The 17,466-nt window shown below is 36.4% G+C and overlaps 1 protein-coding gene across 18 annotated transcripts in view; it reads right to left on the reverse strand.

The window, feature by feature from the left end:
• The window catches only part of MBNL1 (muscleblind like splicing regulator 1), a 170,510-nt gene that overhangs the window by 46,096 nt on the left and 106,948 nt on the right, over window positions 1–17,466 (reverse strand). For all 18 annotated transcript variants that reach the window (XM_087725364.1, XM_087725370.1, XM_087725355.1 and 15 more), the window contains one exon: window positions 743–913. In XM_087725364.1, coding sequence (XP_087581490.1) covers window positions 743–913 — 171 coding nt within the window. The remainder of the gene's footprint in view (window positions 1–742; window positions 914–17,466) is intronic.

Below are 17,466 nucleotides of genomic sequence, written 5' to 3' on the forward strand. Positions count from 1 at the left end.
CAGTACAGTCATGTGATACCATACTGCATTTACTCCTAATTTTTCTTTTGTCTTCTTTTCCAAGCATGAATGAACAGATGCCATAGGCCAAAATAGTTCTGCATTCATCAACAAGAAACCACAGAAGAAAAATGATGGGGAAAGACCATGGTAAAGATAATGGAGGACTGTTACTAACATGAAGACATGAAGGGTGGGTCAAATAAGAAGAAAGTGGGAAGCAGAAACAAACAGGAAAGAGCTTCAGTGATTAGTTGGGTAGAGATTGGTGCCTCTAAAAAAAATAGTAAAATGATGCTGTACTGCCAATTACTCTGGAAACTGTATTGCTAGTTCTCTCTCTTGTGAAATGATGGAGTTGGATCCTCTCGTGCTGTCTAAGCAGGGTGGCCTAATATTACCACACTGTACAACTATGTGCTAAATACAATACATAGCACAAGAGACACATGTAGAGTAATATATGGCCCAAAATTGTGTAAAATTTCATTTAAAATTTCACTTACACAATTTTGGGCCAAGTATTACTCTGCATGAGTTACTTTGATATTAATCAATAACATGTATTGGATGCTAGATACCTGAGCTGCATCATAAAAAAGTGTTATTCTCCCTCTTGTGTTATTTATCTATGATGGACAATTTCTGACTGCAGTTGCATGTTCGCCAGGCTATTTTTCCGTAACAGAGACAGTGGCTGTCACACTGGAACACTAATTAAGAAGAGTAAATCAATGCTCACCACTGGTTGTAATGGGGCACCAGGCATCATGGCATTGGCTAGTTGCATTTGTTGGGCCAGCATGGCCATGTTCTTCTGCTGAATCAGGTTATTGCGGCCATTGATCTCCAACTGTGTTTTTAAGTGTGGTGGTGGGTGAAGATATTTGCAGTTCTCCCTTGAGCATCGTCCCTGAAATACAGGAAAGCATAAGAAAAATAATTAGTTTTGCTTTGTTTGTTGTATGAACTATTTTGATACTATCAGATGCACATAAGCTATACATATTACCTCCTTGTGTACATTTTATTTGTTCATCCCTGTTTAAAGTACAGCTTTGCACAATGAAAAGACAAATAATACACATCTTTACAGGAAATTGAACAACACTTAAAAAACAACAACCCTACATTGTTATAGTGGTAGAAAAAAACATACAGTTTGTACAATAGTAATAATGATAGCAATTTTACATTGTGTATGGTAATCACCAAGTACATAGAGTTAAATCAATAAATAGCCACGTAAATGTGGGAATAAAATATTTCTAGTTAAGATTTTAAAGAAATGCTAATTGTAACGTTTTTAAAGTTCAATAACTTCAGAGAAAAAAACCAAAACACTTAAAATTGGATCATTCTCTGTAGATGGCAAAAAGAAAACCACCATCAGCTTTTCTCCAAATATTAGCAAAAGACAGCTTTGGGATGAGTACAAATATTAATAACTGGCATTCTATGCTGGCTGAAATACATAACAAGCACAACCCAGAAGTCAATGAAAAGTAGCTGGATTAAATTAAGTATGAAGTAGCACAGCCATCCCACACTGACATCAAACTCAATGTTAATAGTCCTGCCAGTTCTATGGGTACAAGCAAATGAAGCTCAAGACCTCTGAATGCTAAATGACATAAATGACGCATATATCTTGAAAATAGCAAGCAGTCAACAATTTTTTTGTTTTCAATTATCATACGTAAATGGGCAATAATGGTGCAGGATCCAGTCTGAGTCAGTCACCAAGACCAAATGTTTATTCTTATAACTTTCAGACTCATGCTGGACCCCATGATCAGGGAACTTCTCTCTTTCTATATGATGGGCTCCAACATGAGTCCAAAAGCTTGCAAGAATAAACCTTTAGTCCCAGTGGCTGGCTCAGATTGGATCCTGCAAGATTATCCTGAGACATATACATTTGCCTTCACTCAAGGGCAATAATGGTATTTATTTCCCCAGAGACGTGCTTAACATGAAGACCTTAAAGAAACCCAAATGTCTTCTTGGCTGAACAAACAGCATAATCTGAATAATTCCAATTCCTTCCCTAGAGCAAATAATCTAAAACAATAATGGTGGCCATGCTCTGCTCCTCTGAGGTTCAAAGACTCATTAATCAAATAAAGTATTATGTTGTTCTTTTCCACGGAAAGCTACCACACTTATATTTGTTGTTGATTCAAGGATCCAACTCAGCACTCTTTTTTTGTGTCCAAATAAATTGTTCCATTTCTCCCCATCTGGCTCTGCTCTTGCCAGACAAATATATTTGACTAGCCAGTTAACATTTGCACAACAGAAACTCTGATCATGGGATTTTATATAATTCTTATGATTTTGTGGAGATAAATAATTCTAATAGAACTTGTCAATCCAACCAACTGTATCAATATGCTTTTCAAAACACTATAAAATTGTGTGTGTGTGTGTGTGTATGTATGTATATATGTATGTATGTGTATACACACACACAAACCTACAAGACAAAATCCAGCTAGAAAACCAAGAAGTCTACGAAATACCATGCAAAATCTGCCCTGCAACATACATAGGACAAACGAACAGGAGAATAAATGCATGCTTCGCAGAACACAAGAACGCAGTAAGAAAAAAAGAAAAAACTTTCTCCCTTTTCCAGCACCTTAAAGTTATAGGACATGAAATTAATTTTGAAGAAACCAGGTTAATCTCCAAAACAGAACACTTCAACAAGAGAATAATTATGGAAGCTATCAAAATAGAGAAACACCACCACAACATGAATAAACGTGACGATACCTCCCACCTACCAGATATCTGGAAACCAGCCCTACTCAACAAATGAGCCCCACCCACCACCCAGGCCATTACAACACAAAACAACAAGGGATACACAGCCAGCACCAATCAGCACCAATCAACCAATCATGATACAACCACACAACCAATCATTCCACTTACTGAAACAAAGCCAGCACGCCACACCCACCCACCAAGATCTATAGAAAGATGGCAGCTCTGACCATGCTTTAAGCCAAAAACACCAGCCTGAAGATAGAGAGTGAGACCTCGCCGAAACGTTGCAAAGACAATCTCAACCTTACATGGGAAAAGACCCGAATACAACAAGACCAGCATACCTACACCCGTGAGAATCTACGAATATATACATAAATACATACATACATACATACATACATACATACATACATACATACATACATACATCTGTGTGTGTGTGTGTTGATAGATAGATAGATAGATAGATAGATAGATAGATAGATAGATAGATAGATAGATAGATAAGATAGTTAGATAGATAGATAGATAGATAGATAGATAGATAGATAGATAGATAGATAGATAGATAGATAGATAGATAGATAGAAAGATGATAGTCTCTCTTTATTTATTTATCAGCACAAATGCAACACACACACACACACATATAAATCAATAAATAGCCACGTAAACGTGGGAATAAAATATTTCTAGTTAAGATTTTAAAGAAATGCTAATTGTAATGTTTTTAAAGTTCAATAACTTCAGAGAAAAAAACCAAAACATTTAAAATTGGATCATTCTCTTTAGATGGCAAAAAAACCCCCACCATCAGCCTTTCTCCAAATATTAGCAAAAGACAGCTTTGGGATGAGTACAAATATTAATAACTAGCATTCTATGCTGGAAATATGAAATATATATGAAATCAAAATAGGAAAGATATGCAACAACATAATGAAAAAATAGAGAACGTCCACTATATAATAAAATGAATCTGATATTCAAGTATGTGTAGATAGATAGATATTTAGGTAGGTAGGTAGGTAGGTAGGTAGGTAGACACACAGACAGAGCATGCCATATATATATACACTGACTAGTGGAAAACTAATACTTTTACTTACTGCACAGTACTTTGGAGGGAAGGAAGGAGGTAGGTCACTAATAAAGAAAATGCCGCCCTCATTCTTCAGTGTGATTAGGCCCTAACCATTTTGATCATGCAGTGTAGGCTCTCGCTCCACATTATCTAAACATGATATTAAATTTGCCCTCCAGACACAAAATCATAATCTATTTCTGCATCATAATATGGAGCACAACTCTGATAACGCACATTACAGAATCAAAATTCTAAAAGCTAATGGCTTATAGGTAGCTTCTAAATACAATGTGCAAGGTTTAAATTCAGGGTTCTTTAAAAAAAAACCCTGAGGACTACTGAATAGTTTCCAGGCTAAAATTCTTGGCAACGAGCTAAGCTCCCCCCCCCCTTTAGTAAGGAATAGCAAAAGGAAGGGTTGCTGACATGCAGAAGTCCCACCCCATTTTATCAGGAATTCCAGCAATTTATTTTTAATGAAAAAGTTCTGCAGCCTAAAAAAGTTTGAGAATCTTTAGATTAGCCCACATCCCATCACATAAGCACTGAGAGCTAGGTATTAATACAACTATTATGCAACCCTGTAAATATATATTTCTGCAATATGACCTAAGAGACTAAACAGAGCTTCCCTGCCAAGTTAACTTAGGTATACAAATAAATCTAGTAAGTCGAACACAGACGCACATTTACACAAATGTCTAAATTTAATACCTTAAGGTTATCATGTTTTGTTTTATGGAAACAATTATTCAGAATTGTGATCTTTTTCTATTCTTTTAAAGAAAACCCTCTCATCTTTTTTCCAATGAGAATTGTTAATCTATTTAAATTCATAAATGTATCTTTGTTAGAATGCATTCTCTTTGGCGTAAAAGATGAATCTGGAAAGTAAGCCCTATGACCAATGATTAAAGAATCATTAGAGATGACTGAAGGGAGATACAATGGTAGTTTTTCAGTATCTGTAAGGCTGGAAGGAAGGATTTATTTCTCTATCGCTCCAAAGGGCAGGGATATAACTAACAGGTTTAAAAGTATAAGGAAGTAGGTTTAAGATACATAACAGTTGAATCTTTCTGATTGAACAAGATATTATTCAGTAGCACAGGCTGCCACATAAAGTAATCAGTTTTCCACAATTCGAGATTTTCAAATAGAAACTAGGTGGTTATATGTAGCAAGGATGGGATCCTACCGGTTTAACAACCAGTTTGCTGAGTGTGCATGTTGTGCTCATGAACTTGTTTCGCTCACACACATGCCACTCTAGAGAAGACTTACCTTCCGGATTACCGCTTGGGAAGGAAAACAGATGAGGCATGGCAATCCACTCTGCCACGCGACTCAGCTAAGAAGATAAAGGTAGGTAAAGTGCAGGGGTAGGCGGGCGGGCCCACTTGGTAGTGGGAGCAAACTGGTTCACTCCCAGCTGATCTTCAGAGCTACTGGTTCAACCGAACCATTCCAAACCGGTAGAATCCCACTCCTGGTAGGAGAAATGAATGACCTCTATCTTCCAACTCTATGAGTCTAATGTACTAATAAACATATTAAGTTATATGAGTTTAGCTGCATAACGCTCCGGAGCCCATTTTTTTTATACTATCCAAAGCTAAGCATTTTTAACAACAAAAACTTTATCTGGAAAAGATTCCACTGGATTTACAGAGTTTTGTTCAGAAAAGATCTGTATGGAGTTGCACTCTTATTTTCCACTGCTTTCAGTACTGTATTCTCTGAAATGTTACAATAAATGTTGATTTGTTTTCTAACTAAAATCAGAGATTTAACTTTGCTATGCATTAAAAAAAGTGATCTCCAGAATATAATGTAGAGGTACTATTTATTACTTTGGGGACTATATCGTAGATACATATTAAATTTGCCTTGGCGTTCTCAGAACAACTGTACATTTAACAGCTCAGTGGCAGTACAAAATAAGTCAAAAAGTAAGAGGAAAAAAATTGGCAGCAAGTTTTTATGATCTATATTAGGTCGGATAATATGGACAAATCCAGAAAGATAACAAATAACAGATTGTTACAGAAGCTTGTTCCTTTTCATAGCTTAACCTATAGCTACAAATCATCTCTATTTTAAGTTTTCAGTGCAAAAGGCCTGAAAGCAATGTTATAGATATCCACATTTCACTTTAGACTTTTAACAAAGATTTCTCTAAATATATATAGATAGTCCATGACTTATAATAGCAATTTTTGTCACTTAAACAATGGCGGTCATAAAATCTGACTGCACCGCTTAGCAATGGCTGTGCCTGCAATCTGGGTTGCCATCATTAACTGAATCCCACAGTTGTTACATAAGACAACTTCCTGCTAGCTTCCCACCAACAAATTATGGTGGGGGGAAAGGCAGATAGTTGCAAGTCTGCAGGCTGGCAGGCAGATAATTGGCTGCTGCTGGGAGAAGGCGGGAAGAGGCAAGTTGTGTGAGGGTGCAAGAGAAAGCTACAAGGGGATTAGAGTGCACAAGAGGCCAGGAAAAGCTTGGAGGTGATGTGAAGTATGTGAGGAAGGCACTGGTTAGAAAGGGTACATGGGCACTCATGCAGGGAGGTGCATGGATGGGGGAGTCTTACCCCAATATCTTGCAATCTTCCCTGCTAACTTAGCCATTAATTTACCAGAGAAGCTAGCAAGGAAGATTGAAAATGGCAATCATGTGATTCATGGGCACTGCAACTGGTCATTAAGTACAAGCCCTCAAATTGCAAATACGTTATTGTATGGGTGCTGGGATGGCTGGAACTTTGAGAACTGATCAAAACACCATTCATTCAATGTTGTTGTCTATAAGTCAAGGACTACTTGTAGCCACTAACTGGCTCTATGTTCACTTTGAACAAAGGGGAGTGTTAATAGAAAAATAGCAGAGCTCCTGGCTTCTGAAGCTAATTTGGAAGTAATTTTCACCTTGTATCAATACAGAGATACACATAACTGTGCAGACTGACATATCTGCAATGTAGAAGTACTAGTTAACTGAAAATATTTTTGCCTCTTACTCATCATTCAATTTACTCTGAAAGTTCCTTATAGTTCCAAAAAATCAATACAAGTATTCCAATAACTATTTATGGACACAGGGTAAAATCATTTTGCTATACAATGTCAGCTTGAATAGCTACAGTAAATTCATTTGCCTTATTGTTTTAAGGCTGGGCAATGATGGATCTTCTTCAGATAAATTAGAAGGCAATAGGATGCAGAGATGGTGGAAGAGATTCCTGTTCCTGGTCTACAAATATGCAACTATATACCAAAATTCTGTTTTTACTATTTACCTTTTTAACCACTATGAATAAATTTATGATCACTACAATGTTGGTAAAAGAGCATGTCCTACTGGTTAATGACAGAAGAAATATTAGCAAGTGAGTTTTTTCTAAAGGACAGAGACTATTATAGCATGCGTTCCCAATTATAGGATTTGTTCATTCATTATTATGAATATATCATATTTTTATATCATAAAATGATATATTTTCATGCTATACTCTCCCACAAAAAAATCCCTCCATAAATATGAATGCATCATAGATATATAGAAACAGATTCTAAAACAAAATATGTGTTTTTATTCAAATAGCTGATTTGTTTTTTGCTGTCTCTAAGAACTATATAAGTTCCCATTAGAAACATGCACTATAGAACAGATAAAACATAGCTTACATCTATACAAGAACTTCTGCAGAAGGACATCCTTCTTAACCTTTTTTTAACTCTCAAAGTCAAATGAGCCATTGATTTTGACATCACAGTAAAAAAGAAAGTTATTGTATCTCCTATTAAGGAAACCAAATTTAGAATTGCACACACTTTGCTAAACTAGGTTCCTCCGTGAAGGTTTACAGAATGAGCCTTTTCATTCACAGAAGATGCTTGTGATCCAATAAATGTTTCCACAAACAGAAATAGAAGAAATATGCCAATCCTGAAAGCAAACTGTATGGTGGTTGGAATAGGTAAAAATAACTTTTCCTATTCCGTGAATGGAAATCTGCTCAAAGAACTCTGCATTTAATCAATTGACTCTCTTCTGGCTTTGCTCAAAATTTATCAAATGTAATCCAGGACAGCACTTTTAATTCCAACTTGATTTGAAATCTGGAAACAACGGCAGCAATGACATTTCTCAGGTCTCAGTACATATATCTTGAGGCTAGTCTCTATGTTAATCTTCAAAAGCAATTTAGAATACAAGTTGCAAGATTCCAGTAGCAGAAAAGTGTTGGGTCTCAGCAGAACAACTGGGGAACAGAATGAGAGGAATTGCAGAAGGTGGAGTGTATGAAGTACAGTCTTTTACATAAGAACTGCACAGCATCCTTAACATAAGCTCCCTTTCCCATACACTTACACTCTGCTTTTATATTTTTTTATTGCATTAATTGAAATGATATCTAGTACAGCAACCTAGAATCTGGAAATGAAAACATCAAAAGAAAAAGACAATTTGTTAAAAAAAGAAAAAGCTGCTTTTGTCTAATGGATGAAGTACTATTTTTATCCTGCAGAGAAGCTATCATATTGCAGGTGCATTAACAAGTTAGTATTTCTGTTTGAGTTGCATATACTGCAGAGAAAGTCAGTGGCCCTAATATCTCAACTGTCATGTAGGCAGAATATCCATGAATATTGCAGAAAATTCACATAACATCATAGCCAGAGCTGGTAAAATCACAACATATTTGCTCCTGACTTTGATGGATGTAGATTTTAACCTTGGCCTTAAAATAGTAGAAAATATAAACAGAACAGTCTTTTTATTTTTTTAAAAAAGCAGAAACAAGATGTCCATAAGTAGTAACATCCACTGCTCTACATGCTTTAGAATTCAAATACTTCTAATGCCTTTTGTGGAAATCCTGTACTCCAAACTGGATTCATATACTAAATACCCAAGGGGTTCAACATCAAGCAAAACAATTACCGTTATAATGTAACTGCAACTTTGACCCACATTTTCTATAGAATGCCCTTCAATCTGTACCCTCCATATGTTTTAGGATAACTCTCCACATTTCCAATAATAATGCACGACTGGAATTCTGACGTTTCTGCTCCAATCCTTCTGGAGATCATCAAGCTGGGTAAGTCCACTTTCTGAGTATCAATGTAATAGTTAAAGCTTATTTGTTGATCTACTGGATGAAAATCCAGGAAGAGAAATAATGTTTTCATTAGTGTCTTTTTTGTGATACATAAAAGGAAGCAAGGTTTCTCTTCTGTATTTTGTGAGTGGGCTCCTTGATGCTAGATTATAATTACCCGTTTTATCACACCACTTTATAACACTCAAAAGTGCTTGACTCTTTCAGCAATGTTATCCAGAGAGCACAGTGCTTGATACTGAAATTAGCTTCCATGCACAGGCTTTTCATAAATATATATTAAGGAGGCACCGAAAACAAGGGAATGCTGTATGCTGCGCTAATGCCAGTCACCACAGCCTTCTGCCTCTTAATCAGAAGGAACGAGAAAATGAGAGGGGGGAGTTGTCCAGATGGCTATCACATGATATTTTGTTCTAGTTCTCCTATCAACAACATTCAAATTGAAAGCCCACACTGTGCAAAACAGCCAACAGTGCACTATGTAATTAGGACAGCATTATGTCTGCAATATTTCAATTTACTTCAAGACCTGAAAAAAACTGGGCAACAGAACAACTAAAATAACTTTTTGCAGTATTCCCACCACAATGTAAGTGTTTTCAATCTCCCCACCACTCCCTTGGCTGAATGTAGTATATTCAGTATTCATTTGTAGTACAAATATAACTCAGCCCCCCCCCCCCAACTCAATTTCCCATCTTTTTTTACATATCTTGTATGTGTGGTGTAGACCCAAAAGGATTTGCAAGCTCTTTAGACTGAAACCCCATGTAAACTCTCCTTACAGCTTTATCTATCATACTCTGGCCTGGCATGATTGTAAATCTAAGCTCTCCATACTCGCAGTTCCTTACTCTGGAACTGCCTGGCTGATGGTAGACTCCTGGACGTGACTTGGCTAGAGTACATGTTTTATTGCAGACAAGAAGGAAACTTTTCACAACAGATCTCTCTACATATAATCAAAGCTGCTCTAGGTTTTAAACCCAAGGCTTTCTTCTCTGGAACTACTGACATTACAGTCCTTTTGAGGCCTGAGAACTGCTGGTTCTTATCTTAGCAGCTTCATTCCTAACCCCATCTGTAGCCTGCTTCAATCATCTTTCCAAACCTGGAATTGCTAGTACTTAATATTCTTATAATTTCCCCTCCCTTTCCAATTTTTTTAAAGCATTAGGGTGAATGCTGGGGTCTTTCATGTATGTAGTTGCCTCTTCCCTTATTCAGCATTATATGTGTTTCAGAGGAATGCCAGCTAGGATGCTGTCCGGTTAATCAGTTGTTAAATTCTTCCTCTGAAGAAAAGCTAAAGGCCCAACAGGTTGAAACTGAGCATAGAGCTCATAGTCTTCAGACCCAAGCTGCTAACTTGCAATTTTTGCTAACTTTGCCCTGATAGCTGCTACAACCAGCCTTCCTTTGTATGGATTGTTTCAATTGGAATAAGGTGAATTCAGTTTGGCTTTACTAAAGATCCAGGACTAGAATCCAGCAGGCTGGCCAACCTGTGAGACAAGGAGGAAAAGTTTGGGCCACTTAAAGCTGACCATTCAGAGTTAAATCAGGAGGTACAGAAACAGGACAGGATACAGATTGGAATATGGGTGGCACTGTGGTTGGCTAAAGAAGTTGAGAGATTTTTTTTTTTAAAAAAAAGAAAAAAGCACTGTACAAAAATTGGGTTCCCTCAGCTGAGGCACAGCCACTAAATTGCCATTCTGCAAAGCCAAAGTTCTACTTATCTTCTGATCTTGCAGTGGTGCCTGCCCATTGTTCACATTCATAGCCCAAGGCAGAGTAGTGTGTTCAAGTGGCCAAGGGTAATGGCATGTGAGAATGGCCTTGACAAATGAGGGAAGGAGATGCTGCTTAGGCAACAATCCTACAAGAGAATGGGAACCCCCAAAGTCTTTATGGTCACTGGGGGAAACTTAAGCACCTGCCCTAATTGATCAATGAGTTAAAAGTACCTTTAGACGAGGGATCGTGACCTGACAAAAGGGCGAACGACAAAACCGCGCCCGACTAAACCGCGTCGCTAAAACCATGATGTCATCAGTGCGGCGACAACAGCGCGGAGACAGAAGGGCGCTTTACAATGCGCGTCGGCAGAAAGCCGATTTAACTTAAGGTAAGGGTTAGGTTTAGGTTTAGGGTTAGGGTTAGGGTTAGGGTTAGGTTTAGCGTTAGCGTTAGGTTTAGGGTTAGGTTTAGGGTTAGGTTTAGGCTTAGCATTACGTTTAGTGTTACGTTTAGGTTTAGGGTTAGGTTTAGTTTTACAGCCCGCTTCTGTCACCACGCTGTTGTCGGCACGATTCAGCGCTCATTCGTCAGAGCGCTTTAGAACACGCAGTTTTGTCACCGCGGTTTAGTCAGGCGCAGTTTTGTCGTTCGCCCTTTTGTCGGTGAACCCCAGGGATGGGTTGCTAATGGTTTTACTACCGCTTGGCAGCCTGCGCATGTGCGTAGCTCACTGTAAATTGTTCTGCGCATGTGCGCAGTCACTAAAAATCCAAATGGCAGTGGCGAGTTCTGTAAGAATGTGGCAGATGTAGACTCTACAAAATCCTTTCCCTTAGCGATACTATCCTGTTTTGCCACTCTCCTGTCCTTTTATCTAGCAACTGTCTTTTGCACTGTCCAGAAATGTTTTGAAGGTAAAATTCATTATGGATGAACAGACTAAATATAGATGAAATGGCTTAATGAAGTTCATAAAAAGCATTAACACAGCTTTATTCACCAACCATTAGCATTTTCTATTTTCCTAAATGTATTAGCAGTAATCTCTGCTCTAAGTATCAGACCTTATATAGTCAAAGTGGGATAATCAAAAGGAGGATAATTTCAACAGTTGTGATTTACAAAACAACAGAGGTACAAAAAAAATCTCAAAGGGGTTAGGGAAATTCCAAATGAGTGAAATTCCAAATGAGTATACTGACAAATGGGTACGGGTATGAAAAGTTAAAGATGGCAGTACATAGAATCTTAAGCAGCAAGAATCCATAAAATATGAAAATGACTGTGTGTGTGTGTGTGTGTGTGTGTTCCTGCATAAATCTGGAATGCCTTGAGCAATTTCAACCAAACTTGGTACACAGATGACTTACTGTCTGGAAACAAATACTATGGTGGCAAGAAACCTCTAACACCCCTGTGTTCTGTTGTGTTATAAAAAGGCTTCTAATGTACTGCCATAAAATGGCTTCTACTGTACAGTGCAGTGGAGTTGCCATGGTAATAGCTTCACAGTACTCCACAAGGGGGCTCCCTCTGATAAGGGAGAAAAATCCAACATTAGAAATTACATTTGGTCCGGACATTTCCCCGCTCTAAATAAATACCAGGGCGAAGCCGGTTCATCAACTACTTTGTTATATATAACATTTGTAGATATTTATGACTAACAACTTTTCCAAATGCCTGTAGTTTGGCATGGGTTCAGAGGGAAGGTATCACCAACTTCTAGAAGGGAAAAATGGTACAAGTAATCCTCACATAATGACTGGTTGTTTATAACTTTTTGAAGTTACAAATACAGAATAGATGTTTTATGGCACAAAGCACGCAGCCATTGCAAATTGTTGTGCCACCTGTTCCTGCGCTCATGTGATTAAATGTCAGGTTGGTCAATTTTATGCCAGTCACAGCATTCCATAATCACAATTTGCAATGTTTACTGCTGGTTTCCAGCATTTTTTTGTCAGTTTCTAGAAAAAAAACTCTCATTCAAATAAATGGGTTCACTTAAGACTGCGATATTTGCATAATGACTGTGGCATTCACTTAAAGGCTGCCATGATATAGCCTGGAAAATTTCTTTCGGTCATGTAGATACTTTGACTTATTACTGCAATGACTTACAACCATAATTTCAGACTTAATTACAGTCATAGGTTGAGGACTGCCTGTACATATTTAGATAAAAATAAGAAAAAGCTACAGGGGAAACCCCAAACATTCAAATGAGAAATAAACATTTTCAGCATTGGTTAACTGTATATAACATCAGGAGGAATTGGAGGAGACACTCTAGTAGAACCCTAAACTTGATTACTTAACTGTGAAATAACTGTTGCTGGTCCCACTTGTTGTTATCTGTACCAGTCATCTAAAAAAAGATTTCTTACATTGGCTTCTGCAACATTTTCAAAGCTGTCATTAGTGACACTTGAATTATTTACCTACAAAGTGTAAAGAAAAGAATGGGAAGCACAGACATGGACAGGAGTGTTGTCATGACAAAATCCTCCTTTTATCTTTTATGCTTCTAAATTTCTACCTTCCTATTTTTATCACTTTGTAACTTCTCATATCTTCAGTTACATTGCAGGCTTCACCAGCATGCTCTTTGTAGCCATCTAGAGAGAACAACAGTACAATTCCTTGGGTTTAGATTTACATCTATTTCAACCTGCTCCCACTGTGCTCCAGTGCTGTAATTATCCAATTAATGCTGATGACAAGCAAGAGAAAATAGCTAACTATATCATGACCTGTTTCTACATTTCCCAAGGGTTTTCAATTAGCCAACACTGAAAATAGAACACTGATAGTAGGTGTGGTACAGCGGTTGAAATTAGAAATGAGGACACCCAGGTTTCAATCCATTTCACTAGATGACTTTAGATTTTCAGTTCAATCTATCTCATGAATTTGTTGTGGGAAACCGGGAGCATGATTTACACTGTGTGTGACTTCAAAAAAGTAGGGTGAGCTGAGACTCTAAAGTCATCTAGCGAATTAAGGGACATGAAACTAATCATCATTATCTTTTGCTTGATTTTTGATGTTTCCTATTCTCTTCAGGATATGGTTATTAAAATATCACAAGTTTTCTTGTGCCTGTACCAGTGGTGGGATTCAAATAATTTAACAACTGGTTCTCTACCATAATGACCAGCTGGGTAGGCATAGCTCGGTGGTCATGTGACAATGTGGCTGTGGCCAACTCACGTCGATGGGCACTTTGCCTTAGCTGTTCCAATGTAATAAGGGTTAACCGGAGAGGCAGTTTCTGTAAGCAGGGTAATAAAGATGTGGCTAGAAACAACACCATAATTTTTCCTTCCTGCCTTCCTTACAGCATTAGCTCTGTAAAGTGGGGGAAAAATAAAATAAGATTTCTTCCAACAACTGGTTCTCCGAACTGCTTAGAAAGTTACGAACCGGTTCTCCCGAATAGGTGCGAACCAGCTGAATCCCATCACTGGCCTGTACATTGGATGCTGAAATTTGAGATGTTGGAAAACTCCACATCTACTAATAATGGATAGGCATTACAATTCAACATCTGGAAGCCACAGCTTTTCCAGTCCTATGAATGTAAGCAAAAACATTCATATTCTGGGAAAAAGTTCTATTAGGTTTTATAAACAAAAACAAAAAAACACCTTTCAAGAAGTATGTGTGAAAATGATGCGTCTTTTCTTTCTGAATAACTTCTCAAAATAGTTAATTTTCAAAACACAAAACTAAGATTTGAATATGTGTGTCTTAGGACAGATACTTAGCTACAAATTTTAGGTGTTTCCTATGAAAATAAAGGTAGGGTTTTAAAAAAAGAAGAGACTGAAAAGCTGTTTTCACTTTTCAGCATTACAGTATTGGAACACACTTGAAGCAAACTCAGATTTACATAAAGAATGTTAGACATCAGAGTTACTTGGTATCATGTTATAAACACTAAGGAGCACAGAGAACATAACATTATTGTAAGCTTTGTATAAAGTTGCGCTCTCTGCAATGATATAAAAATAGCTAAAATAAACAGTCCTAGCAAGCAGGCAGAAACTTCCAAATACAGTACCACTCATTCTTTTTCAAAAGGAACAACCTAGCTGTTCCAAAGTGAAGCATTTCCTGAATGAATGCTCAGATTTAATCCAGGTGAGTGTTTCTACAAAAATACTGTGGTTGAATTGGCTCAAGAAAGACCTTAACATTAAAGTTGCAATGTTGGGCTTTTTGTCTTTTTTTAATCCCATTTTACTGGCTTACAATATATACCGTATGCTAAAACTCTTTATATGAAAAGACTGAGAGATTTTTAATGCTGTTTTTTAAGCCTGCCAGATGAAATCATCTTTTCTACAAATCAATCATGTAACGAGCCAGCTCTCTGTCATGGCTTTTTGTTGGCTCTTCATATATCTATGCATATATCCAAGCAAAGTAGACTGCATTTGCTTTGCTAATAAGCAAGGGAAGCTATATGTTAGTTTAGATTCTCATAGGAAACAGTTCTCGTTGGAGAAAAATAGGTGGCAGATCTGGAAAAGCAAAAGGTACATCTTAGAAATACTCAGGTGGATTCTCAGAAGAACCCTAGAAATGGAAGTGATGTCTGCATAGGCTAATATGGTTTTACATAGCTGTACTGGTTGCTGAAAATGGATTGCTGGCTTCCTTGTACTGAAGATATACATAAAATGAATTAGACATTGTCTGTGCTGCATATTATTTGTGCCCAAAGTCCACAAATTATTCAAGGGCATGATCTGAGAAAGAGTGATGAAAAGGCATAAGACCAATATGGATCCTAATTTATTTATTGCAGAAAACATTTGGTGGGGCTGATGGTGATATAAGAAAGAAACTTAAATATTTTATTTAATATTTAATATTTATTTGTACAAGGATCACCAGACAATCAAAGCCAGGTGTCAATTCATCTGATTGAACCGTACACCTGTAATACCTGTAAAGTACGGGTGTCAAACTCGATTGCATCACATGACATATCGTGACACATCGTGACTTTTTTTGCCTTTGTGAAGCCAGGGTGGACATGGCCTGCTTGTGATGGATTCGGCCCAAGGGCCACCAGTTTCACTGGCCTATGTAAGGCCTTTAGAAATAGGAAGAATGGTTAAAGATAAATTTGGAGTAGTGCACCCATATATGTTAAACCTGCATAATAATCTGAATCTGAATCTGAATCTGAATCTGAATCTGAATCTGAATCTGAATCTGAATCTGAATCTGAATCTGAATCTGAATCTGAATCTGAATCTGAATCTATATATATATATATATATATATATATATATATATATATATATATATATATATATATATATATATATATATATATATATATATATGTTATATTTATGCTGATAAATAAATAAAGGGAGACTATATATATACACATACATACACACACACACACACATATACATACACATACATACATGCATACATATATATATATACACACACACACATATATATATATATATATATATATATATATATATATATATATATATATATATATATATATACACACACACACACACACATATATATATACACATATATATATACATACATATATATATACATATACATGTATATATACATACATATATATATACATACATATATATATATACATACATATATATACATACATATATATATATATACATACACATATATATATATATATATATATATATATATATATATATATATATATACACACACACACACACACACACACACACACACACACACACATACATACACACACACACACACACACATCCTTAGAATTGACTAAAGCTGGACTTAGAGATCAGAAAACAAAAAGTTCTCACTTGTACCTCTGAAATACTATCTTAACTGAAGAATGGAAGGGAGAACCTATCTACCATGCACTAGAATGCAGACCAATTAGAAACTTTGCACTGGATTTGCAAAACATAGCTAGAAATTAAACTACTATGTATTTTAGCAGTTTTGAATTTAACACAAAGAAAAAAAACTTGAAATGTTTAAACTCTTTCATGTACTCAGTGTCTCAATATATTTTATCATAATGTCTCTATAGATTTTTACAAGTATTGCAGAACTGTCAATCCAAATATGTTAATCATTAATGGTGAAATATAAATTCATAGACATCGACAACATCTGAGGTCAATGAAATATAATGAGGGTAACTTGTATCTCCAAAAATAACACTGTGCAAATATTCCTACTTTAGTAGTGCAGATGCTTGTGTTAGTGATTTTTTTAGAAACTAACTATAGTCTAGGATTAAGATTAAGATTCCAAAGGGCAGCACTTCTTATTAAGACCATATTCAATTATTCCACATAAATATCTTTATCATTGACTAGCTCATTGATTCTATATCCTTAGTTAATATTACAAACAATTAGATTGATTGTACTTAGAATCTATGCCAAAATCATACTGCTTTTGTTTCTTTAACAGACCTGTATTCTGTTCTGAAAATGAGATCAAAGTGAGCCTACAGAGAGATATTTCTTCTCTGTATTTTTTCCAACAGTTCTTAAATCAATTTGATGGAAGAGAATTGTTTTCAATATTTATTTCAAAGAAGAAAAATCATTTAGTGAAATTCAGTGCTCTTAAATTAAATGCCAAGAAAAGACAGATTCCCTCCCAATGAGCTTTTTTCAGACTGTGGAAACTAGGG

Source organism: Thamnophis sirtalis, unplaced genomic scaffold (assembly GCF_051295495.1).
Source record: "Thamnophis sirtalis isolate CommonGarterSnake01/CBP01778 unplaced genomic scaffold, rThaSir2_p1.2 scaffold_11, whole genome shotgun sequence".
In the NCBI taxonomy this organism is placed as follows: Eukaryota; Metazoa; Chordata; class Lepidosauria; order Squamata; family Natricidae; genus Thamnophis; species Thamnophis sirtalis.